Below are 26,602 nucleotides of genomic sequence, written 5' to 3'. Positions count from 1 at the left end.
ACGGGGTGGGAAGTGAGAGGGGTCTGGGAGGAGCCCAGATGGGGATGGAGAGGGCTGGAGCCTCTGCATGACTCTGGGCATGGAGGGGTCTGGGCTTGCCCAGGTTGGGATGGAGATGATTGAAATCCAAAACCAATTAGCAGCATCTGAGGAAGGAAGGGATGGTGGCCTTATCCAGTTGGATCGCAACATGATCTTCCTGTTTAGGCCTCTCAGCCCCTTTATCCTCAAGCCCCGGGTAGTGGGCAGCGGGCTTGGACAGGCCTCTACTTGGAGGTAGAGCTGGGTAGACAGAGGCATTTGACCTCAGAAAGGATGTGAGGGGCTGTTGTCCCATCCTTAGGGACCTGAAGTCCCTTGCACCAAGGTTTCATGGGTATCCCCAACTGCATACAGTAGCATCACTAGGAATGTCAGGCAGAGGAGGGCTGGGGCTCAGGCTCCGAAGTACCCTGTATCCCTGAAACAGCCTGTGTTTTATAGATGAGACAATTCCCCATCCATCCAGTGAACTCTAAGACACAGCAGAGCAGGTCCCCCATGCTGGGATCCCACAGTAATATATAACACATGTCACGGGGAGCTTCAGGCCTGTGATTCCTCCGCTGGAGCTGCAGTGTCCAGCACCACAGTATCCTGAGGAGACTGCCCCAGGGCATTCTGCGATGATAGCCTCACTGCCTCAGTGGACAGCTGAGGTTTAAGAGCTCAGTGCTGGTCAGGCACACCCACAGACCAGGTTTATGGCTGCTGTGACTAACTTTATTAGTCACAGATGCTACTTGGTGACTACAGTAGGCCAAGCCAAGCACTCCTGTTTGTGGACCACATAAATAGCACTCGCCTGAAGCCATATTCTGGCTGCTAAAGTCTTTAGGTGGGTGAATGGCCCTGTAAGAAGCCCAGGGGACCTCTGTATTCGAGGACAGGCCATGTACCTGTTCCTCTCCTAGCTTTACAATGGAAGTTACTCTGCAGTCAACTTGGCCTCTGCAGGGGCCATCACCAGTTCCTCTGCAAAAACAACATGATGGCTTCCTCATCACACAAGCTACAGGCAGACAGACATCAAAAAAGTTCAAGTATGACAAAGGTCACCTTGTGAAGGCACAATTACAAAAAGTTGGCCCTAAGAGTGACTTTTCTTCTTTGCCAAAAGTGGCCCTGTGGCCCCTTGTGAAGATAAGTTTGCAGAGGATGGTGCTGAAGCTGCTGTCCCTGCACCGGAGAGCCAAGTGCCTCCTCAGGGCTGCCCCAAGCCTGAGAGTGAGGAGCCCTCAGCAAAGGCCGAGAAGGGCCTGTCCACAGACCCCAGCAGAATTGCCGCAGCTCAGGAGCCCGATGACACTTCTGCCAGACAGGCGGAGTCTGTGCCCAGGACAGAGGAGGTACAGGCGGGCATCCGTGCTTCAGATGGACAGCAGCGTCTTTCTAGATAACGACAGCAACCAGCCCATGCCCGTGAGTCGCTTCTTCGAGAATGCTGAGCTTATGCAGGATCTGCCACCTCTTCATCTTGTCCTTCCATGAGCAGACAAGAAGTCAGAAAAATGCCCTTCAGAGCCAAAGATGCCGAGGACGACACTGAGGGGCAGAGTGGCAGGGGGGTGGGGCACCCGGTGTCTGCCAGTCAAGATTCTGTATGGCATGTTCATGAGAATATGCTCTGAGTGCAGAGTGGACATGAGTGTCACTGGATAGACACCGGACACGCTGCTGCCACCACTGCTGTGTGCAGGTCCTCTCCTTCCATAGACACACCGTGCTGGCACAGGGAACTGGGCAGTGGAAACAAGGAAACTCCTGAGTGCTTTGGCTTTGGTAACAAGCTTACTTCCATGCCAAACTGACCACTGAAGATGAATTCTGTTTCTTCTGGAAGAAGTCCTGTTTGTGAGTGAAGCTCACCATTTAACTTGTACTTTTGCAAAGTATATATGAGAAGGAAATAAAATATAATTTGAAAATAAAAAAAAATAAGCAAGAACAAGAACAAGAACAAGAATAATTTTTGGAGCCAGGCCTTTAGTCTGAACACTCTAGAGGCAGAGGCAGGTGGATCTCTGTGGGTTCAAGGCCAGACTGGTCGACAGATCAAGTCCATGCCACCCAGGGTTACAGAGAATCCTGTCTTTTTTTTTTTCAAGACAGGGTTTCTCTGTGTAGCCCTGGCTGTCCTGGAACTCACTCTGTAGACCAGGCTGGCCTTAAACTCAGAAATCCACCTGCCTCTGCCTCCCAGAGTGCTGGGATTACAGGCGTGTGCCACCACCGCCCGGCATGAGAACCCTGTCTTAAATCAAAAACACCAGCATCTTTGGAATCTTTTAACTTAACAAACCACTAACTTCCACCAACCCCAAAGTTAAGATGTCATCGGAAAAGCCTCCCCCATCTTGGGGGAGAACCACTTCTCTGATGTTCCTCACACCAGGACTGCATTGTAGTTGTTATTTTGTTTTGTTTTGTCTTGTCTTGTTTGTCTTTGGTTGTTCAAGACACAGTTTCTCTGTGTAGCCCTGGCTATCATGGAATTCACACTGTAGAACAGGCTGGACTCGAACTCACAGGCATCTCCCTACCTCTGCCTCCCAAAGGCTGGAATGAAAGGTGTGACCCACCACACCAGGCTGGGAAGTCTCTTTCTTATGAGTGCAGGCTTTCCTTGATCTCACCAAACAAGAGTAAAGGCCATGACCCAGCTTCCTTGGTCAAATTATACAAGTTTTATATTCTCCCAGACAGGACCGTCTCCAGAAAGCAGGGTTTGAGAAAATAGCATTGAACACAAGGGAAGGCAGGGTTTATATCAGCACCAAAAATGCTGGGGCGTTTTAAGGGTTGAGGGATTTGCAGAGGAATTTTGGTTATGAAGGAACTTGGCTGAACATTACAGAATTATTTGGCAGAACTTCTAATCAGGATGGAAGTTTGGGTACAGGGTGTGGAAGATGACAAATTTCCAAAAAAGAGACAAGACCTGGTCAGATTTAAGATTTACATAAAATAGGAATGAATTCATTTAGATATTGGAATAAGATGGCTTCTAATCGTAGGGTGGAGTCAAGCTAGTTCATCACACCGTCTTCCTGTTCGCCTTTGGATGCCTTTCAGCAAGTTGCTGCTGCTGCGGCGGCGGCTGCTGCTGCTGCTGCTACCACTGCTTGCCTGCATGCTTTCCTTGTTGTTTTGTGACATGGTCCAGTGTATAGCCTTGGATAGGCTGGAATTCTCTAATAGACCAGGCTGACCTCAGACTCATAAGGATCCATATATCTCTGTCCTCCAAGTACTGGGATTAAAGTCATTTGCCACCATACCCAGATCAGTTTGATGTTCTTTTTAAATATTTGAGGTAATATTCATTTGGTAGCTGGCTTTGTCTTTCTGTGCTCTTGAACAATATTGGGGTATTGCTATTAAATAGATAAACATGGTATCCACGTGGTGAAAAAGAGGGTTGTCAAAGCCACTGGACCCCAACTGTAATTCAACTTCAGGGACTGCAGAGTTGGAAGACAGAGCTCTGCCACTGCTGCAGGGGTGGCTTCAGTGAGACACAGTTGGGTCTCCTTTGACTTGGCTTTGCTTTTTCCCACATATGACTTGTGTAAGGAGGCCTGTCAGCTCTAAGTGGGAACATGGCTTACCTTTATAGAATGATGGCTCTCTTAAAGGGACAGGCTCATAATCTAGAAATAATGCCATTTCTAGGACACGTCTTGTCGATGTGGAAAATCTCTTGAGTAAACGTGGAGTGCTATTGAAGCTTTTAGAATATCTACCTTGGGGTAGGAAAGGTTTGGGGCTCTCTTGAGCCATCAAATTCTATCAGAGTAATTGAAATGGAGAAATGGGGGTTTTGAGATCTGCCATGATGTGTGTGACCATTAAAATATTGTTTTGAGGAATCTGCGAAAGACAGCTGCAGACAGAGAGAAGAAACCTCTCACGCGTGGGAGAAGTGTGTTGCCATCAGCATAGGTGTTAGGAGCACTGACTATTCTTCAAGAGGTCCTGAGTTCAATTACCAACAACCATTGGGATCTGATGACCAATTCTGGTGTATATGAAGACAGCAACAGTTTACCCAGATACATCAAATAAATAAATCTTTCTAAATATGTGTCAGATGATCCACATGTCAGTTTAATAACACAGGAGCAGTGACAGCTGACTTCATACATGACCATCCTATACAATTGCCATGGTTGCAGAACACTGCATTGAGAAAATAAGTCTAAGACTCAGGGGCAGGATCGACTGATAAACATGACAGAACCTTATCGTGCTGTATTGGGCTTTCCTCCAGCCACTGGCTCCTGAAACCACCTGACTCCTGCTTCCAAAGATAATGATCAGAATCAGAGAGACCTGATAATAATTTTCAAAATAGCTTTGCTGCTGCTGGTTGTATTTTCATAGAGCCTTTTAAGTAAACTGTTAGCATTCTACAGGAGTACAGCCTTGAGATGCCAGGATGTTTCCCACCTGACTAGCAGAGTGGTATCAGGTGGGACTGACCTACGAATAATTCCTTCTCTGCCTCTGTTGCAAATTTGTTAGAATTAACTCCTTGAGGATTGTCACTTACATTCCCTGCCCCTCCCCAGATCCCACACATGTGTGACTCAGGCCAACCAAGACAGATCTTCCCTAGCCATCCTGGGACAATGACAGACTGACCACCAGAGGGCTGATCAGCAGTGTCTTCAGAGACTATTGTTCAGACACAAGGGGGAAACTCTTAGAACTGAGATAAAGTCACCCTGGGTCTGGCAGCACTTGCCTGTAACCCCAGCACGTCAGCAGCGAGAGCAGGGGTTTGTGAGTTTGACGCCAGCCTAGGCTTCATGAAAAGACGCTATCTCTAACCAAAGATATGGAATTAGCTGCTAGTGTGAGCCTTTCCAAAAGTGACTAAAAGCAGAGAAGTTACGAAAATGTGTCTCATTTATTACATTTCTGGAATATACTCTACCTCAAGACTGAGGTGCTAAAACTGAAAGTAGAGAATTATAACTGGCCTTGGAGCCGCTGAGAGCACCCGTTCCTCAGCCATGCGCACGCCTCAAAGACCACTCCCAACACCTTCATTTGCTGTCAGTTTATTGAGACAAATACAGGCACAGGCAGCCCAACCCCACACTGGGGTTTCCTGGGCATTCTTGTCAGCAGGGAAGGACAGGCCAGGGAAGAAGGCAGGACAAGGAAGGGTCCAGGAAGGGAAGATCAGAGGAGTCAAGAAGCTGTCTCTGATGTTGGGCAGCAACCGGGAGACACGTCCACTAGATGTGCTGATGGATCCAGGCTAAGGAGCTCTGGACTCTCGAGAAGATTGATGGCAGATCGTTGCTGCACTCTACGCCTATGCTGACCACGCCTACCTGTACCCACTTGTTGCTCTTCAGGCAGACCAAGGGACCCCCAGAGTCACCCTGCAGGAAGAGGGGCAGTCCTATCAGAGGCAAAGCACTAGGAAAATCCCAAATCCACCCTCCCTTGGAGAAAAGGCATCTGGAGCAGGATAGGAAGGTCACATCTGGACCCAGGTGACTCACAAAACAGGGGCCTCGGCCTAAGGTGCCAGCACAGAGCATGTCGTCAAAGATGGCCACACTTTGAGGTTCATCAGACATTTTCTTCCTATAAGCCCGCTTACAGCTCTCGTTATCCTGAATTGGGATCTTCACTTCATACAGTTGATAGGGAGGCTTCAGAGCCACTGGAGGAGGGGCAGAGAAGTCAGGGAGCAGGGGTGAGTGGCATGTCCCCAGAAGATTCACTTCATGCCAGTCACACTGGCCATGACCTCACTCCCTTGGCCTGGAGCAAGTCAGAGTCCCCATTACCTATATGTCCTAGATGGGACCAGGATCTCAAGCTATCTGTACAGGCATAGCCTTCTATTTTAAATGGTTTTAAGACTCTTTGAAAGGGTTTAGAGGGCCTCCAAATTCACACCTACCTAGAACTTCAGAATGTGACTTTGTTTAAAGATAATTTATTTATGTGTGTCATTGAGTTAAAAAATTAAAGCTCTTCTGGTCCCAGGCACTGTGGGAGCCTCGGGTTACCATGCAGACATGGCTAAGGCCAAGAACCACACCACACAAAACCAGTCCCACAAATGGCACAGAAATGGCATCAAGAAACCCTGGTCACAAATACACGAATGTCTTAGGGGATTCCTGAAGATCATGCTTTTTGCCAAGAAGCAGGACAAGAAAGGCCTGAAGAAAATGCAGGCCAACAATGCAAAGGCAGTGAGTGCAAGTGCAGAGGCCATCAAGGCCCTGGTGAAGCCTGAGGCCACCAAGCCCAAGATGCTGAAGGGCCCCAGCCACAAACTCGGCCCCCTGGCTTTCATGGCTCACCCCAAGCTTGGGAAGTGGCTTTAAAGCTACGTGGCCAGGGGGCATAGGCTCTGTTAGACAAAACCCAAGGTTCCATCCATGGCAGAGGCCACAGTTCCAGCTAAGGCCCAGGCTTCATCTCCAGCTCAGACTCCCAAAGGTGCCCGACCCCTATGAAGGCCTCATAGAAAAGGTTCCTGCCAGTGTGAAGACAGATGAACTACTGTGACAAACCCAAGCACTGTTTGCAGATGACCAGTGTCCTGTGCTGTTTTTTTTTTCAAATAAACTTGAGGCTTTATCTCAAAAAAAAAAAAAAGAAAAAGAAAAAAAGAAAAAGAAAAGAAAAGAAAAACAAAAAAAAAGAGAAAAAAGAAAAGAAAATGTCTGAGTGCACCTAGAGGTACCCAGATGACATGAAGAAATGGGGTTCCTCTAAGAGGGTATCCCCATCCCTCCTGCATGGGAGAGAGACAAATAAGCAGCAGCACCTTCACACCAGGGCAGTCAGGTTGGTTCTACCTTGGCTACTTGCTGGCCATGAGACCTGAAAATATCCTGACTTTTGTGAGCATCTCATTGGTGGCCAAAAGCCTACCCATGATCCCCTGCACCTGCGAGTCACCACAGAGCCTTGCTCCTGACTGTTTGTTTCCACACTGCCAGCTATCCCTCCAGAAGGGACATGGAATGAGAGACTGTGCAATGTCCCCTCTGTTTCTCCATCTATTCACCCCAGCTGTGCTTACCATTTTTGTGAACATTGCCCCAGCCAGCCAGCCAACACTGGTCAGTTGAGTTGAAGGTTGAGTTGTTATTTGGCAGAGAGACCTGACTGACATGTGTGGAGGTGACCAGGCTGGCAGTCAACTGCATCAGGGCCACATCAAACCTCTTACTGAATTGGTTGAAGTCGGGGTGGATGATGATCCTGCTGATGTTCAGAAGGTCCTGTTCCTTGTAGAGGTATACTTCCCCCACCTGGACCCGGAACGAGGCTGGGTCGGCATCCTGGCTGTGGGAGGACAGAATCTGGTGGCTCAGAGGCAGATGGTCAGGGGTAGCATCGTGTCAACATTCCACACCCAGCAGATACCCCCAGTGGTGTCTCACCTTTGGATGCAGTGGGCAGCAGTAAGAATCCACTGAGGGCTGATGATGGAGCCCCCACAGATGTGCACCCAGGAGCTTGCCTTGTAATCGTAGGTTCTCAGGCTGACCTGCCATGGCCACCTGCCTGGTGGGGTACGGTGACCCCCCACAATGCCCACTGGCTTACTTCTGGAGACAGATACTGAAAGCATCATGGACAAGTCAGAGAACAAGGAGCAGCTTCCTGTTACCCCAACCTTGGACCAGATGTTGACACCCAGTGCTCAGGTGACCCTAAGAGTGAGCCAGCTGAGGGTCGGGGAAAATGCAGGACTGCCTTCCAGATGTGAAGCACTAACTGAGGGGAGTCAGGACTTACCAGAGGCCATGAACACGGGGCTTTCCAGGAAGGAGAGAGCCAGGAGCAACAGCTGGAACATCTGCAGGGGGAGGGGGCTCTGGGAAGTGCAGGGCCTCAGCCACTACAGGTGACAAATACTGTGGCTAATCCCACTGCCCACCCACAAAACAACTCTCTTTATCATCATGAAAAACTGGATTGGGCTTGGTGGACTTTTCCTGAACCCAAGACAACACTCAAAATATAGGCCTTTGTATCTCCCTGCTCAGGTTCAAATATTCTTTACAGGAGCACACAAGAGACCTGGGTCCCATGCCCACCCAGCACTTGAAGTCAGGAGAGACATCTGACAGCATCTGTGGGCATTTCTGTTTTGGAGCCTGTGAAGATACTGCTGGAGCACATGCACAGACACAGACACAGACACACACACACACACACACACACACACAGCAGAGGTCAGGGGTGCTTCCAAACTGGGGCTCTCCCACTTCACATATCCACAGTGTCCCATTAAAATAATCTCAGTCTGGCCACAAACACCCATCTTGTGGCCAAGACAAGGATGGCAAAGAATCTTCTAGACCTCAGCTGAGAAACTGTCAGTAAGTCTCCCTGCAGTGTCCCTACTGTCCACTTAAGAGGATAAGGACACCCATTGTCCCCTCCATAGGGGCTGTCAGAGGAAACTCAGAGCCAAGCTGGGGACTCACCTTGGCTCCAGAAACACAAGCTTCTGTCCTATGAGAACCACTCACAGGGTGGTTTTAGAGACACGCCCCCACAGACAGGTGGGTTCACCCAGATAGCCTATGGCACAGTTTTTTGGAGTCTAGTTGACAGACATATATCTCAGTTGAGAGCAAGACAGACAATTCTGAAAACTCTGGGCAGATGGAAGGGTTTATATTTCTAAACTAGACAAAGGTGACCTAAGGTGAATCCTGGCATTTCCAAACACCATTAACATGTCCAACGTCAGTAAAAAGACAACCAGAGCACCAGAACCTCACAGGAAATGTATAGATGACTATCTTAATGACTTTGTTTATGCTGTAGGCTTGGCACCTGTTGCATGGTCTGCTAACTGGCAAGGTGGAAGTGAGGGCCAACATGGACATGGACATGGAAGCTAGGTGGTAGCTAGCTGGTAGAACATGCTCTTCTGAACAAATCGTCTCCATCAGATTATCTGTGACTGATCCCCTAGCTAAACGTGGCAGTGTTGCAAGCATCGTTCGGGTTGTCCTGGTTTTCAGGGCATTAAAATCCAAGGAGAGGCCATGGAAAGCATCTGAGGCTTGACACCTTGTGTCAGGATCCAATCCCTGCAAAGAGTGCTGAGAAGACAGAGGTCAAGGTGAAGCCTCCAGTGCAGCAGAGGCTCCTCCACCTACTGAAGATAATCTCACAGTTGAGAGTGCCTGGAGACTTTTGGAGTTGGACCTATTTTATTTCATATTAAGAGATGAGACTTTGGAAAGTTGTGGCATAAAATGATGTGTTAGGGTATCAAGATAGCAAGGGGAGAAGTAGGCAGAGGTCAGGGGTGCTGCCAAACTGCGGCTCTCCCACTTCACATAGTTAGTTTTGTCAGTGTGACTGGTTTACTCATTGTTCTGTTGCTGTAAAGAGACACCATAACCATGACAACTCTTGTAAAGGAAAGCATTTAAGAGGGCCTTACTAACAGTTTCAGAGTTGTAATTCACTGTCATCGTTGTGGAGAGCATGGTGACATGCAGGTAGATATGGTGCTGGAGAAGCAGCTGAGAGCTCTACATCTGGATTCAGATCCACAGGCCACAGGAAGAATGAGACTCTGGGTAGGGAATGTGCTTTTGGAAGCCTCAAAGCCCACCCTAGAGACACATTTCCTCCAACAAGGCCACCACACCTGCCAATGCTTTCAAATTATGCCACTACCTGGTGGCCAAGCCCTCAAATATATGAGACTCTGGGGCCATTCTTACTCAAACATCCAGTGACACGACTTAGAACCAACAGAGAAGAGAGGAATTATCTAGATCAGGTTGGTGAGTAGGCATTTCTGTGAGGTGTTGTTTTGGTGATAACTGGTGTGGAAGACCCCACACACTGTGAATAGCACTATTCCCTAGGCAGAGGCTCCTGAACTTTGAAGAGAGGAGCCAGCTAGCTGAGAACCAGAACAAGGGATCACACAGTTATCCATGTCTTTATCCTCTTGCTCTTGTCTGTGGATGTGATGCCTTGAATTCCTGCACTGACTTCTCTGCAATAATGTATTGTGACCTGGAGTCGTGAGCCAAAGAAACCATTTCTGCTCAAAGTTGCCTTGTTGGGATATTTTATCATAGCAACAGAAATGGAACCAGAATAGATGTTTGTTTGTTTGGTTTTAGATACCAGGTTTCTTGGTGTAGCTCTGGCTGACCTGGAACTCAATCTGTAGATCAAGCTAGCCTCCAGGTCAAAGATTCAACTGCCTTTGCCTCTTGAGTGTTGAATTAAAAGCATGTGTCAGCAACACCTGGCTCTGAGAACAGTCATTTCCAATGTTACTCTGCACTAATGGCTCATGCTCTCTGGATCGTGGGGTGCTAGATGTTTAGGGGGTTCATTAGAGAAGGACATCGATCCTGGAGCCATCCATCATCCCCACGCTGGATGAAGACTTCCTGCTGCTGCTTTGGGGTCACCGATCCTCTAAGGAAGCCCAATGAACTAACAGTTTCTCTGGGGAGAACTTCAGTAGAACCATATTTTGGAGGAGGGGAAAGACATTGTTTAAGTCTCTGAAGGGAAGGAATACTCAACAGGGGACCTCCCCCAATACCCCAGTGACCATGATACAGCTGAGACCAATCAAACAGAGCTAAGCCCAGCCTTGGCTTTTCTCATCATTCCTCTGGTTTTGGGGACTGTGTTTTCTTGAGAGCCTTGACTATCTTTAGCACACACCCCACAGCTGAGCTCTCCCCACAGCCTTGGAGTGAGGAGATTGTGTTCAACCTACCTAAAATCCAGCTTCCATGAGGTGATGTAATCTTGAGGAGGGGCTCGCCTGCAGGAAGGGCTAGGAACAGCATGCTTAGCCCCTCACCCTGGGATGCTCTACAATGTTTCTGTGTTACTCCATGTCTCCCATGGTCATGGTGCTGCAGGGAGCAAGTTCTAGGCCACACAGAATTTCAAAATGAAAAAGCCCTTTGATGTATCTGAAATTTATGTTTGAGTTGTGTGAGGCTAATGAGATTATTTTGCTTTGTCCAGATGGCTGCATGTCTTTCCAGGTCTCTCCAGTTTTTAATGTCACTTTGCAGACCTACCACAGGCATGTGTACCTAGGTTTACCTCGTTTTTGGTTTTGTTTTGTATTGGTTTGTTGCTTTTGTTTTTGATTTCACACAGGATGTGAGATTTATAACAAAACACGGTGTGGTGGGGTGCAGAACAAAACAGTAGAAACCCTCAAGAGTGAATTTGTGGGTCTCCTGCTACTTGTCCAGGATACATGCCACAATTGGGAATATATTTTACCCCACAGCCATCAGAGATGAGCCAATTCCCAGCTACTCTGTCATCAAGTCCATTGGTGCTAAACTTGGTGAAAACCCCAAGCCTGTGAGGTGTTTTCCTTCCAGTAGCCAGGGAACTTGAACCTGACTCTACACAGGGCCTTACTCACTGTTCCTTATCTTTCAGATCTGTTCAGAGGCACATGAGGAGCTGGCCAGTGTGAACCCTGGCTGCTGTGCCTGGGACTTGGGGCCCACCTTGGGTAGGACATTCAGATCAAAAGTTAATGGCCTCCAGGGAATCATCACCAAGTTCCCTTAGGGCAGCCCATAGAGGTGACAAGCTGCACACATCCCCAAAGAAGATGTTGTTTCCTCTAGGTGTTCAAGAGGAAAGCATTCTCATTGGTTTAGGTGCTTTCAGCATCTTCATAGTTTTGAGGCAGGATCTCTGCAGCCCAGGCTAGCCTTGAACTCATGCCCCCTTTCTGTCTGAGCTTCTTGAATGCTAGGGTTGTATGTATGAACCACCATTTATGGTTCCACTGGGGTACTTTTCAAAGCCCTGAACTGATTAGTTAACTCATCAAAAGCCTTGACAATTTCCAGTTCTTGCTGTCTGAGACTCCACAGAGCGCTAGGCACTGAAACCTGGCCGAACTGCTGCTTGTGTTTGGCTCCCACACAGGCACAGAACAGGACCACGGAATGGGGTTTCCTAGCTGATAGGATGAGGCCTACAGAGCCACTTCTGTGCAGGACTGTGAGGGCAGAAAGGGGGTTTGTATAAATTAGTTGACAAACTGCTGGTGACTAATGCTTGTGAGATTTAAGGAAAGAAAGCAATTTCCTTTACAAATGTTGGAACAGACACAATTCTTAATGACATATTTAGGAGAGTCACACTGCCCTGAGGTCAGAGAACAGACTGTCATGGATGCTTGGGTTTGTTTGTTTTTTTGTGTGTGTTTTTCTTTGAAAGCCACTGTAGGCACCTAAACCTTGAAAACATTTTTATCCTTTAGCTTGTGATAAGAGACACCTTTTGTCCCCTAAACAGCCCACTTTTTTTCCACCTGGGAGGCTAACCCATTAGCATTTCTTAGCGTTCAAGGCTAGCCTGGGCTATGGTGTGAGACCCTGTCTCAAAAACAAAACACAGAGAGTGTAGTTGTGTGGGTTTCAGCCCATGCCTGGAGTGCAAGCCATCCCTGTCCTGGCTCCCCTCCCCAGCCCCATAGCAGACACCTGCCCGCTCCCTGTGGACTTCCTTCTCCAGGAGATCAGACAGTAGGTCACTCATGGCCAGCTTCACTCACTCACCTAACAGAGAACTGCTTCCTGTTTGGTCCCTAGCCATCCCAGGAACCCAGATGACACTGATTCAATGAGTAGCTTAGAGACTTCCTACTTCAGCCCCTGAGGCCCCTCCACCCAGCACTGTGCACACCAGGTCTTTCAATCTGTTGATCTGAAGCTAGGTGTCCTCAGGTAGATTTTGGAGACGGCCTACCTACTAGATCACAGGTGTGCCTTCCCATTGTGTCCTTACATGTCAGATGGACAAGTCAGCTCTCTGGGGTCCCTGTTATAATCACCTCCTAAGGTTTCTGAGCTAGAGATAAGAAAGTCATGTCTCAGGGCAAAGCCACCATCAATGGAAAGAGAGCACTCTTTCCTAGGTGCTGGATGGCACACATGTGTGGCCCCTATAGAACTTGGCTCCTCCAGTGACATCCAGCTGGGATGAGATGTGGGGAGGCATAAGGGCCTCAAGGTGCATGCAGAAGATCTCAAAGCATCATGGGTAGATAGATGGACTTGAGAGCCATAGCTGTATCTCAGTTGGTAGAGCACTTGCCTAGCATTCACTAAGCCCTGGGTGGAGTCACATAATGGGGTATGGTGTGCATATCTGTAATACCTGTAATTCCAGCACTTGCAAGGGGAAACAGGAAGGTCAGAAGTTCAAGGTGATCCTCAGCTATTTCATATGTTTCAGGTCAGTCTGAGCTATATATGACCCTCTGTCAAAACACACACACACACACACACACATACACACGGGCGGACTGGAGACATGATGGCTCAGGAGTTAATAACACTATCTACTCTTCCAGAGATCCTGAGTTCAATTCCCAGAAACCACATGGACCATCTGTAATGGGATCGGATTCCCTCTTCTGGTGAGTCTGAAGACAGCCTCAATGTAGTCATATACATAAAATAAATAAATAAAAATTTAAAAACCTAAACAAAACAAACTGGGCTAGGGAGGTGGCTCAGTGGATGAAGCTCTATGCAGGCAGAAGGACTAGAGTTGAGATTCCCAGATTCCACAAGAAAACCCAGGGGATGTGGCAGTCTACCTAAAGTCCCCATAAGAGAAAGAGATGGGGGATTCCTGGGGCAAGCGTGCTAGCTAAGCTAGCTGAAGGGGCAAGCTCTGGGTTCAGCCAGGACCAGCCTTAGTAAATAAAGGAGAAAGTACTAGAGAAAGAGACGTAATGTCTACCTCCAGCTTCTACATACACACATGTGTGTACATACAAACACAACACACTCTCACACATATGTGAACGTGCATACATGTTCATGCAAGTTCCACAAACATGCAAGAGAGGAAGAAAGAAGGAAAAAAGAGGGAAGGGGAAAAAACTATCATTTAGGATTTGAATGGCCATGTGGGCTCAGAAAGGAGCATTTTGACATCAGTAGTCAAAGACTGAAATATCTGGAGTCTCACAAATCTGACCCCTGCCTATTATTCCTGGAGCCTGAACAGGCAGGCAATGTTGGGAGGTCTGGACACCACAAAATAGTGTGGGCTGACTGAGAGTTCCACCCCTTCACACCACCAAGGGCTCAGAGACATGAATGGGGGAGGCCTCAGTGGACCAGCTCAGCCCCACCTTTAGTGCCAATCCCTGGGTTCAAAGTCCAGACAGGTATCAATTAGACAATCCATCATTTAATGAGAAACATGGCAAGGAGGAGATATAGGCTGCCCAGCTACTTTTGAGATGTGGTTTTAGCCCCTCCATGGCAGAGTTAAGGGACACCCGAGACACCAGACTGGGAGCAGCAGTTAGTTTCATTACCATGAGATAGGGAGGTTTAGGAAAGTGAGGCTGGCAGGAAGGAGGAGTGCACAGATCTACATGAGTGGCTGGTGTCTCCTCTCTTGTATGAATCCCATCTGGCACCATCAAACGTTCCGGGAACTTGGGGATTTAGCAGTTGATCTAGGACGTGTACCTCATCACTTGGTGTATACACCAGGGAAGTCAGGAAGGCCACAGCCTCTGCCCCAGGTGACAACACCCACCTGGACCCAGGAGAAGTTCCACCTGAATAACAAGGGGCCCCCTGGAGTCAAACTGTGGACAAAGGCAGGAATCAGCACAAGGAGGGCAAGAAGTAGAGTGGGTACCAGCATCCTGGGCAAGGAAGGGACAGAGGAGAGAGGACTGGTCAGGTTGTTACCTGGCAGGATTCACACAGCCCTCCATCCCAGCACAAAACATGTCATCTTTGATGATTCTGGTTGTGCTGTCCGAGGAAGAATTGGTCAGGTACTTCTGCTCACAGTCATGATTGTCCACAACGGAGACCTCCACTTCCCTCAGGTGGTTGGGCGGAGGCAGTGGCCCTGTGGAGAAAAGCCATTGAGGACCAAAGCTGGAGGCTTCTGCCTCTTCCCGCCAGTTCTGGCAAAGGACACAATGTCTTCCCAATACCCACTGTGGTTCTCGATGACACCCCAGCCAGCCAGCCAGCAGGTCTTCTTTGAGGAGATCCTCTGGGAGGCAGCAGGGAGGAAAACATGGTGGACATGCTTGGACAGCACAACTGGGGTGCCCAGTTTCAGCAGAGTGATGTCTGCCTACCTGGGGGCAGACAGCTTGTCACTGAACTTGGGGTGGGAGATGATCTTGGCCACCTTCACCAGCTGATTGTTTTCATAGAGCCCCAGCTGTCCTACATGGACTCTAAAGTCACAGGCCACCATCTTTGAACTGGGAGACAGGACAATGAACCCCTCAGAGGGGCTGAAGAGTAGGGAAAATCAATACCAGCAGACACATAGGGATCAGTCAGAACAGGGATCAGGAGGGTGTCAGAAATCCTGGCTCCCTCAGGAAGGCAGGAGTCACAGCCTTCCTGACTTGATGAGGAAAGTATCTCACCAAGTACCACCCACCTCCCGACACCCATCTGCTCTCAACCAAGAGAACGGGTGACCCAATTCACACCTTTACCCAGTAGGTAGCAGTTAGCACCCACTGAGGGTGGATGAGAGACCCCCACAGATGTGTTTCCATCTGCTGTGCCTCGTGTTGTAGAACTGCAGGCTGACATGAAATGGGAACTGGGGGACTGAGACAGGGTAGCCGCCAATGATGCCACAGCATTCCCAAGCAAACATCACAGATTTTTGGTCATGAACACTGGCTTCTATTCCCAGGAGACCTGAGGGCAGAGGTGCTGTTGATGATCAGTAGGTCAAGGAGAGTCACAGAGTAGAGTGCTTAAAGAAGAGGTTGGTCAGCCAGGAAGAGGTGCAGGGTGGCAAGTGCCTGAGGGGAGGCTGGTGGCCTCTCTGCCATCCCCCTTTCCCTGTGTTGCCTCTGCTCTGGAGCACACATGATAAAATAAGCAGAAGCTCCTGACCAGCAGACAGGGCCCCGAGGCCACAGGACAGGGTTTACCACAGATCTGGGTCTAATGTAGCAGAGGGTTGACAGAGCCCCTTCGTGGCCCAGACGCTTGGCCTTGAGTGTGAGTCCCCCATTTTCTCCAGGCTTGGATTGGACAGGGGCATGCCCTTCCTCCTGCCCCACCCTGATCTAGAAGGATAAATGGAGAGGGAACCTGAGGCTGGGTAGAGAAGATCAAAGACAGCTACAGTGATCTCTCCCAGACCAGAAGCAGAGTGGCCAAGCCACAAGAGACCTCAAGCTCCTGGAATGGGCCTACCTTCCTGCTCCCAGGTTCCTGCTTGTTCTGCACCCTGCAACCTGATAGGCCTAGCCCAGCCCTCACCTCCAACTGGGCCCGCACTACTCCTCACTGTGTCCAAATGCTGAAGCTGCTGCTGCTGACACTGCCCCTCCTGTGCAGTCTGGTGCATGCAGCCCCTGGTGAGTTCTCCCCTGGGCCCTCCCTGTCCCTCTCCCTGACCCTCGGAGTTCATAGGCCAGGGTACTAAGATTGGCCCTGTCCTGTTTCCAGGTCCAGCTCAGCCACGAGAGGGCATTGTGGGGGGACAGGAGGCACCTGAGAACAGGTGGCCCTGGCAGGTGAGCCTGCTTGAAAAAGGCACCAACTGGAACCACACCTGTGGCGGCTCCCTCATCCACCCACAGTGGGTGCTCACGGCGGCACACTGTGTGGGACCGTGAGTCTCTCTGGGCCTGGCAGGGTGGGACAAGGAATGGGGAGGAGAGTGGGGTAGGATGGGATCATCACACACCATCTCTGGGTGTCTGGAATAACAAGGACTTACCAAATGAATGTTTCTTCTCTTTAGGAAAATCCTTAGCACCAACAAGGTCAGAGTAACACTCCAAAAGAAGTACCTCTATGACCATGACAACCTGCTGACTGTGAGCAAAATTATCCCACACCCTGACTTCTACATCTTCCAGAATGGGGCAGACATTGCCCTGCTGAAACTCACAAACCCTGTGAACATTTCCAGCAACATCCGCCCTGTCTCCCTGCCTTCTGCCTCCACCACCTTCTCTTCCAGAACATTATGCTGGGTGACAGGCTGGGGCAGAATTGGAGAAAAGGGTAAGTGGTAGAGAAAACTGAAGTGAGACAAGAGAGGTGAGACAGAAGAGGGCGTGGCCACACCACATCCCCAGCACAGGGCTTCCCTCCATCTTGTAGGATGGAAATCTGAAAACCTAGGAAGTGGGAAGGCTTCAGAACAACAGGGCTCTCAGGTTCCATAAGCCAGGAGACCCCAGGGTAGCTAGGATAAGTCATTCGGTCCCTCGAATCTCAGACACTTCATGTCTGAGGGGCCACATTCTGCTTGTATTTCAGGGATTTGAATGAGGAAGACTACACTTACCAAAAATGTTACACACACACACACATACACACACACACACACACACAGAGAGAGAGAGAGAGAGAGAGAGAGAGAGAGAGAGAGAGAGAGAGAGAGAGAGAGAGAGAGAGAGAGAGAGAGAGAAGCTGGTTATAATTTCAGGGACTGGAATTACACAGGCCGTGTCAGAAACACGCATTTCATGGGCTGTGGCCCAGGTCACAGGTATTGTGTGTGGCTGGACAGCTCCCTTGGAAGCCTTCAGTGCCAATTTCTCTTTTCCCTAGGGGTCTTGCTTACTTTCTTTTGACATCTCAGAGTAGAGCTTTGGGGACAGGGCAATGAGCAGGCTGTGGAGCACAGGGTGGATCCAATCTCCTCACACACAGAGGTGGGGCCTGAGAATAGTGTCCGAGACCAGGGCTCCACTGGGATCCTCTACCCAGCCTAGGCCAGAGCCAGCCATGCTGACCTGCCTTCCACTGACCAGACAGGGCGCTAAAGACCCTCAGGACTGTCCTCCTTCTCTGAATAAGGTCAGAAATCCAGGTCCAGCCTGGAGGAAGAAGCCAGGTTGGCAGAGCTGAATGAAGTGAGTCTGACTCACAGAGGGATTTGTGAGCAGAACTACCCTCAGAGGACAGGGTTAGCTGAGCCCAGCCCAGTCTGGCACCTGGGACCCTGTCACAGCTTGGTCTATCTTTCACCCACAGAAGAGCTGCCGCCACCATTTTTATTGATGGACGTGAAAGTTCCCATTGTAGGAAACGACCTGTGTGACAAGATGTATCACAAAGGTCTCAGCACAGGTGACCATATCCGCATTGTCCACAAGGACATGCTGTGTGCTGGGGATGAAAAACGTGACTCCTGCAAGATGAGCTCCTGTCCCCTCACCCTGCCACCCCCACCCAGCCTTTACAAGAGTACTGACCCGTGTCCTCTCTAGGGCGACTCCGGAGGACCTCTGGTCTGCAAGGGAAAAAACACCTGGCTGCAGGCAGGTGTGGTGAGCTGGGGAGAAGACTGCGCATGGCCAGACAGGCCTGGCGTCTACACCCGGGTCACCTATTACTTGGACTGGATCCACCGCTATGTCCCCAGTGACTTTTAAGTCACGTCCAGGGTGACCTCTGTTGCTCCCAACATGCTGCTTCCTGCCCGGGTGGCATCCCTGCCTTCCTCTCCTGCCCCCCATCCCGAGCCCCAACTCTGCTCTACCTAAGCCCCTGACCACCCGTGTCCTCCCACTCAGGTAGCTACGCTGTGCAGGCGGCCACTCTCTGCTGTGGCTCAATAAAATGCATTAAAGCTGCCATGAGTTCTGTTGTTAATCTGGCGTCAAGAGAAGTAAATGAAGTGCCTGGGAGTGTTGGGGTGATGTTGCTGGACCTTGGGGTGCCAGCCGGGGGCTTTGGCTCCTACAGTGAGGTGGATCCTCCTCACCACCCTGTCTGTCATCTTAACTTCTCTCTACACACATTCATTCCTTCCAGGTAAGGAGCAACCACACTCCACACTTGGGATCCAGGAAAGAGCAAGAACATGTTAAGAGATAAATGCAGGGGGTGGGAGGGTTGGTGAGATGGTTCAACAGGTAAAGGTCCTTGTTATATACACTTCACACACACACACACACACACACACACACACACACAGACACCCCTAATCAAATATATGCAATCTTAAAATCTAAAGATGCTTGGTGGTGGTGGTACATGCCTTTAATTCCATCACTCAGGAGGCAGAGGCAGGGGGATCTCTATGAGTTCAATGCCAGCCTAGTCTATAGAGAGAGTTCCAGGATACCCAGAACTACATGGAGAAACCCTACTTCATAAAAAGCAGATAACCAAAAAATCAAAAAGATAAACCTAGAACTCAGTAGATAACACAGAAAAGCAGGAAGACAGGAGTGAGGTCCCAGAACTGACTTGAAAACACAAGGCATAATAAGACATGACCTTAGCCCTAGCCCCAGAGAGCTGGGAACACGCACCTAGAGACATGAGTGAGCTCCTGACAAAACCAGGACCCCTGTTTTGTTGTTGGGTTGGTTTCTTTTGGCAGGGTGTGTCATTTTCGGTGTTTGTTTATATTTTTTGGTTTTTTAAGATAGGGTTTCTCTGTGTAGCCTTGGTTGTCCTGGTTGTCCTTGGTTGTCCTTGCTCTGTAGACCAGGCTGGCCTTGAACTCATAGAGATCCTTCTGTCCCTGCCTCGCAAGTGCTGGGGTTAAAAGTGTGAGTCACAACCACAGAGCTGGGAAAACCAAAACAAAACAAAGAAAAAAAAAAAAAACAAGAAAGATAGTGCTGTGAGGAATGACATCTAGGGTTGACCTCTGACCTTCACATGGACACACAAACATGTGCACACATACAGAGAAAAGGGGGAAGAGGACTGAGGACTGCAAGGCTTCCTACAAACAAACCAAGAAATGTAGCACAGCCTGCACCCTTCCCCTCAGCCAGGCACACTCCTCCATCTTACCTGCGGGTGACAGGAGACATCCTTTCTTGTCAGATTGACAGTTAGTTCCCATGACAGTGCCCAGTGGGGACTGCCCTGGAGGCTCACCTTCCCACAGACACTGCCACAGTCAGGTCAGCTCCATTCCTGCTGTTTGAAATGCCTTGTGATGGTTGTAGTCAGCTGCAGCCGGGGACCTTAGCCTGTCCCCATTCAGGCTTCTCAGGCCATTACTGTTCCTGTGCATGTAGGTGTCCTGTGACTGGAACCTGCTGCCAAAAGGCGTGGCTGAGATCTTGGGGTAACAGATCTCCATTTGTCTAAACAATAGAAAACTGCTCCCTTGGGGAAGAGTGTCTTCACCTCCCTTGAGTAGTCAAAAAAATCAGAAATACTGCAGTGTTACTGATACTGCCAGTCCTTTCTCACTTCTGTGTGTGTGTGTGTGTGTGTGTGTGTGTGTGTGTGCCTATGTGTGTGTGCACATTTGTGGAAAAACAGATGTCTTTAAAACATAAATAAATAAAACAAGGTCTCTCACTCCCCTGGTGCTTGCTCAATTAGCCTGGGCTGGCTCATCAGGAGGCCTGAAGTCCTCTGTCTCCACCTGCCCAGCCACAGGATCACTAAGGTGCCACCGTGCCCAGGGTTTTGATTATTCCTTTGCTTTTGTTTTGTTTTACATCCTGACCACCTTTAATCCTCCCTGTCCCTCCCCCTGCCCTCCCCCCCTCCTGCCTCCACTCTTCCTCCATTTCCCTTCAGAAAAAGGTTGGCCTCCCTTGGATATCAGCCAGCTATGCATATCCAGTTGCAGACTGGGCACCTCCTCTCCTCTTCAGGATAAACAGGGCAACCCACTAGGAGGAAAAGGGTCCCAAAGGTAGGGCAGAGTCAGAGATGGCCCCTGCTCCCTCCCACTGTGGGAATCCCACAAAAAGACCGAACTACACAACTGTCATATCAACTGGATCAGCCATGGTTGGCTACTCCCACAATTTTGCACCACATTTACCCCAAAACATCTTGCAGGCAGACAAATTGTAGATTAAGGGTTTTGTGCCTGAGATTGTGTCCTGATTCCTCCACAGGACAGAGGAGATGGCTGGGTCAGGCTTCATATCCCACATTGTTACAAGTCTCAGCTGGGGTCGCCCCACAGATTCCTGGGAGTTTCCATTGTAATAGGTTTCCAGCCCCTCCCAGAGAGACGCCCCCATTCTTTCCCATGGGTTCTTGGGACCCAAATTCAAGTCCTCATAATTACAAGGCACAGCTTTGCTGACTGAGCCATCCGTGCAGCCCTGGCTGTGGTCTTAGAGAGATTGTTAAGGACATGGAGTAAGTGTCACATAGAATGCAAGGACCCTGGCCTGGACATGGCACACTGCTATCTGAACGTGATACCCAAAGTCACATGCCTTTCTCATCTGAGGTGACACATGTCCCAGCTGTCCCCTGTCCCCAGTGGTTCCTTATTAGGTTTTGTATTGTTAATCTAGTCTCACTATGGCGCCCAAGCTGACAACCAATCCATGACCTTCCTGCCTCAGCGTGCTGAGTGCTGGCTGGCAGGGTCCACCTTGTCCAGCACTCTTATTAGACATCTGTGCCTCCTCCTCCATTATGCCAGGATTGTTTTAAGATCCTACGGATCCGTTTTCTGCTGGCAGGCTCCCGGTGAATGCTGGGAAGAGGCCTCACTGTTTCCAGAGAGGTGGTTTCTGTTTATTGTTGGCCAGCACTGGGTAAAAATGTGAGAGATGCTGAACTGTGGCTGCATAATGGGGCACATACGTGCTACAGTGTGTGCAGCCATGTTTGCCAGAGTAGGATGAGTCATTGGACTCATCTAAAAATATCTCCACATTTTAATTCAGTGCAACAACGCCGCCTCCCTTGCTGCTTCTGTGATCTGTTTGCTTCTTTTACTGTGCTTTTAACATGGGAGGGAGTTGCACCTAGAGATGGGAGATTTCAGCTTTGTGGCAGTATTCTGTCTGTCTGTCTGTCTGTCTGTCTGTCTCTGTCTCTCTGTCTCTGTCTCTGTCTCTGTCTCTCTCTCTCTCTCTCTCTCTCTCTCTCTCATATCTCTGGCTTTCTGGAACTAATTCTGTGGGGCCAACTCCTGTTCTCAACTAACAAACATCCCTCCAGCCACACACAGAGTAGAGTTACATGACTTACAGGTGTCTGCTGCTCATGTACAGAAGAATCACTTTCTAGGTGTGGAGGTTGGAAGAAAAATGTCCCCCTTGGGCTCATCCATTTGAAGGCTTAATCACGGAAAGTGGAACATAGATTCAGGGAGTGGAACTGCTTGGGCAGGAATTGGATGTGTGGTCTTGCTGGAGGAAGTGTGTTATTGGGAGTGGACTTTCAGGTTTCAAAGACCACACCAGATCCTGTCTGTCCGTCTGTCTCCCCTTCCCCTCTCCCCCTCATTGTCCCCCCAACAGGAAGGCCAGGTCCTTAGAGGGACTGCCACTGAGGTCCACAGCAATGACCCTGGGATACAGGAGACCCCAGTAGTTTGGAAAAGGGTGACCAAGACCAGACTGTGACCTCCCTCTGGACAAAGGCCACACATGTTATTGGTCAATGGGAGAATGCAGGGATGCACAGGTAGAATTTCCTTCTGACCAGCAGATCTGGGATCCAGGGTGTCCAGAGCTATGCAGGGAACTAGGTGACAAAGGGAATAGGACACCAGGTCCCTCAGACCAGAGGGAGCAGCTCCTCCTACAGGGACCCATAATGGCTCCAGTGTTTGGGACTCAGAGGATCTGCCCATGAAGGACACCCCTCAAGCTAGGAGACATGAGGGTCCAGGACCAGGTGGGATGGCCTGTGGGGACACATGACTCCCTTATTCTGGTCTGTCCATGCTGGGATGAGCTGACAGTTCCTACCTCCCAAACAGTCCCTTCATAGACTGCCGCCTGAGGTAGGCAGGCCAAGACTCACATCATGTCATTACTCATACCTAACTAGGTAAAACGCTTAGTGTCCATTCTTTTATTATAGATGTATTTTTAATAATGTGGGGAGAGCCACCTGCGCACATGAGTGCAGGTACTGATAGTGGCCACAGGAGGGTGATAGATGTCCTGGAGCTGGAGTAACAGGTGGTGGAAAACCACCCATGCCTGGGTTGCCTACAAAAGCAGTTCTTGCTCTTAGCTGTCCTGTTGTCCCCCCTGCACCTACTGTACAGTCTTGAGCTTCAACTGTGGGACAGGCAGGCCTGAAATAGCCACATTATGTCACATGATGTCACATACTGGAGGAGGACAGAACAACTCTCCCCAGCCTCAGTTCCCCAACACCTGATCTGGAGAGTGTCAATGGAACCCTCCCACCCTGCCCTGAGATTTGGAACTGAGAAAAGTCCTGCACTCTGCACTCTGGCCACGAGGCCCCAGCCATGACAGGAAACCCTGCTAGGGAGACAGAGACTTGGACCCTCTGACCTGAGGTGGAGTCAGAAGACCCAGGGCCGGATGTGGGAACAGGGACACTGAGGAAGGTGTGTTGTCACAGAGGCCTAAGCTCACACAGGCTTTCTGAGGAGCCCCAGAGGCTGGGCTCCCAGATGTGAGAGAGTGTATCCTGCAGGAATCAGAAGGGCTGCCTGGAGGGGACCCTGTGGCCTTCCCACAGTGGGAAAATAAACCCAGGTTTCAGTGAGGACAGCATCCTATCTCTGCTGTATTCTGCCTCTGAGCTGGTCTCTGCATTCTGGGCTTCAGACTTCATGTGAAGACAGATGGAGGTAACAGCTCTTCCGTGACAAATGTAGCAGGATGAAGATGCTGTTGGAGGTAAGAAAACTTACCTCCTCCTTCATCCCTCATTGGTCCTCACTCGTACCTCATCCCTCCTTCCTCCTCCCAATTTACAGCAAAATCGAGGCCCAGGCCTGGTCTTGTCACCATGATAGACAGACTCCACAGCCTTCTGGCCCAGAACTAGAAATGGCCAAATCCCTCAGACCTCTCAGCTCCCCTCCACTCCTGTCATGCATTCTGTTCATGTCTACCCTCCGTGCTGTGCACCAAGATCAGTCCTCCATAGAACATCTAAATGTTTACAATACTTGGATTCAAGATGTATATTATGTAGCACTCAGGAAGCAATTTGAAAAAAAAAGTAAAAAAGTTTGCATGCTCACCAAAAAAGATATGCAAATAAACCATATGGACATGTGGTAAAATGAAAACCATTGGCCCTGACAAATGCTAATTAGAGACAGGGAGAACAGACACAGAGTGTGGCCCGGTTGGCAGAGTGCTTGTCTAACATTCAGGAGGAACTGAGTTTGGTTCCCTGCCCAGAATAAGCTGAATGTGACAGTGTTGATTTCCATCCTGACAGAATCACCTGAGAGAAGGGCCTCTGGGCCTGCATACGGAGTCAGCTTATGTTACATTGATTGAGGTGGGAGGAAGCATCTACTGTCCGGGCACCACTCCCTGGTGGGCTCCTAGATGCTGTGAATCTTTATGTATGAATCTTCTTTCATACTTGGCTCTAGGTTCCTAGACTGTGACCATTATATGACTACTCGACTCATGCCCCTGCCTCCACACCTTCCCCACAGTGTTGAGTGTATCTTGGACTGGGAGCCAGAATAAACATTTCAGCCTTAAGTTTATTTCATTAAGATGTTTTATCAAAGCAAAATTAAAAATAAAAGTAAGAGACCTGCATGGTGATGCACATCTGTAACTGCAGCACTTAGAAGTGAGACTTTCAGGAGTTCAAAGCTAACCTGGGCTATAGGAGGCTTTGTCTGAAAAGGAGAGAGAGAGAGAGAGAGAGAGAGAGAGAGAGAGAGAGAGAAAGAGAGAGAGAGTCAGAGAGAGGGGGAGGGAGAGAGAGGAGAAAGAGAGAAAGAAAGAAAGGAAGGAAGGAAGAAAGAAAGAAAGAATGAATGAATGAACAAAAGAAAGAAAGAAAGAAAGAAAGAAAGAAAGAAAGAAAGAAAGAAAGAAAGAAACAAAGAAACAAAGAAACAAAGAAACAAAGAAACAAAGAAACAAAGAAACAAAGAAACAAAGAAACAAAGAAACAAAGAAAGACAGGAAATGCCAGGAGCCATCCCCACCTAGACCTCGATGCCAGGAGTCATTCTCACTTAGATCTCCATACCAGGAGCCATTCTTACATAGATATCAAAACCCCATCCTTTTGTAGCTCATCTGTGGATAGGTTACTATAGCAACCCTTTTCTACTTCACCTCCTCATGACCCCCTTTTTATCATGCCAAGATTTCAGCAGAAATAACTAGCCTTACCCAGAAATTATGAGAAACTGTTTCTTAAAAAGGATGTCAGCCCCCATGAGATTGTTCCCCCTTAACTCCTCCCTACACCTTTACCATTCCTTTTAATTGGCTTGTGTAAAAAATAAAATTTGAAAGCTTGATCAGAATCAGACTTGCTTTCCGTCTTCTCATGTCTCTTGTCTCTCGCCTTCCCCTTAGGTAGTTCTGGGGGCCCTGTTGACTGTCCTGTGGGTTAGAACAAAGAAAGAAAGAAGTGACAGAGTGGGGATGGAGGAAGGAAGAACACAGAACTAGCCATGGTGGATTAATGTTTCTAAGGCTAACAGTCTGGAGGCTGAAGCAGGGGGATCACTGCAAGTTTGAAGCCATCCTGATCTAAAGAGAGTGTGGGGGAACTGTCACATATAAAGTCCAGGATGAAGCTCTGCACCCCCAACCCAGCCCTGCCTAGAGTTCCTGAAGCTAAGGAGGGTTTGGTAGACACCAAGACCTGATTAGAAGCCCAGTCCTATTCACAGCCAACAGGATGTAATCACAAGCACAAATCTGAAAGCCTTGTATCCTTCAAACATTCAGTGTGAGTCCTCCATCACAGCTGTGCTCCTCCAAGAGAAAACATGTGTTCACACAACATACAAACTGTTTAAAGCAATGGTACTCCAAAGAGTCCAAATTAGAAACGGTCCAAATGTCCATTAACTTGTATCAGGAGGAGCGAATCCTGTGGATTCCTTCAACAGACAGTATTAGCCACAAGGGAAAAGCCAGGACACCGTGGGAAACTCCATGTGTGCTCAGAAACAGAGCAGAGGAGACCCAAGTCTGGAGACACAGGCCTGCATAATCAGCCACGGGAGAGGCTGAGGCAGAAGGACTGCCTGTGAGGTTAAGACAGACTGTCAACCTAACAATGCTGCCTCAAAATGCCAAAAAGGACTGGGAACCTAGCCTGATGGTAGACTTTTTCCTATACATGCAAAACTCCAAAATAGACAGGGCATTGATTACTTCCACAAGAAGCCACCTGGCTTCCTGCCAATCAGGAGCCAGAGAGTGTGGGTCAGGCAGAGCACAGCAAACTGATGGGACCCACTTTCTACCCAGATTCTGAGGGTTTCACAGCCACATCTGCATCACAAAACTCCTAATCTGTGTGGTCCCATGAGACTCTGGGAGCTGGGGGGGGGGGGGCAATGCTGGGAGCCTGGCCATGCATATAACCTGTCACAACCTACTTTCCTGTAGAAGGTACCAAGTCCACAAATCCTGCTTACCATCACATCTAATTCCAAACTCTGCAGTCGAATACAACCTGGGCTGCCCACCTTCATTCACCAGCAGCCCAGAAAATAGCAGATAAAAGCCTATGAAAAGAGTGAACATTCTGAAAGAGCTTGGCATTGAAATTTGAGGCCAGTCTAAGCCACAAAGATCTCTCTCCTCCAAAAGAAATAAACTTCAAAAGGA

At 49.1% G+C, this 26,602-nt stretch overlaps 4 protein-coding genes and 2 pseudogenes across 7 annotated transcripts in view; 5 read left to right on the top strand and 1 right to left on the bottom strand.

Moving 5' to 3' along the window:
* Positions 1-18,689, top strand: part of LOC127693944 (tryptase-like) — a 56,909-nt gene extending 38,220 nt beyond the window's left edge. Inside the window, exon 6 of the transcript XR_007979770.1 lies at positions 18,629-18,689. The gene's annotated coding sequence lies outside the window, so the exon portion shown is untranslated. The remainder of the gene's footprint in view (positions 1-18,628) is intronic.
* Positions 1-26,602, top strand: part of LOC127693943 (tryptase-like) — a 212,457-nt gene that overhangs the window by 84,467 nt on the left and 101,388 nt on the right. Inside the window, exon 6 of one of the 4 annotated variants that reach the window (XR_007979768.1) lies at positions 18,505-18,628. The exons of 1 other annotated variant lie outside the window; for it this stretch is intronic. The gene's annotated coding sequence lies outside the window, so the exon portion shown is untranslated. Of the gene's footprint in view, positions 1-18,504; positions 18,690-26,602 lie in introns of those variants that run through there. 2 more of the 4 variants (XR_007979767.1, XM_052195255.1) reach the window with 2 other exon arrangements.
* LOC127693940 (tryptase-like) overlaps positions 1-26,602 on the top strand; it is a 110,569-nt gene that overhangs the window by 14,003 nt on the left and 69,964 nt on the right. The gene's annotated exons all lie outside the window — the stretch shown is intronic.
* On the top strand, positions 191-1,670 carry LOC127693425 (UPF0688 protein C1orf174 homolog; annotated as a pseudogene).
* LOC127693952 (serine protease 28-like) lies at positions 5,289-7,888 on the bottom strand. Its single transcript, XM_052195260.1, has 5 exons — positions 7,828-7,888; positions 7,470-7,650; positions 7,106-7,371; positions 5,562-5,725; positions 5,289-5,438 (listed from the first exon to the last, which is right to left on the bottom strand). The coding sequence occupies exons 1-5, from the start codon at positions 7,886-7,888 to the stop codon at positions 5,289-5,291; spliced, it is 822 nt and encodes a 273-aa protein (XP_052051220.1).
* LOC127693942 (tryptase-like) overlaps positions 16,141-26,602 on the top strand; it is a 176,114-nt pseudogene continuing 165,652 nt past the window's right edge.

The sequence above is a fragment of the Apodemus sylvaticus genome, chromosome 10 (genome assembly GCF_947179515.1).
Source record: "Apodemus sylvaticus chromosome 10, mApoSyl1.1, whole genome shotgun sequence".
Classification (NCBI taxonomy): Eukaryota; Metazoa; Chordata; class Mammalia; order Rodentia; family Muridae; genus Apodemus; species Apodemus sylvaticus.
The sequence above is the reverse complement of the archived record's forward strand: the minus strand, read 5'-3'. Positions and strand labels throughout refer to the sequence as shown.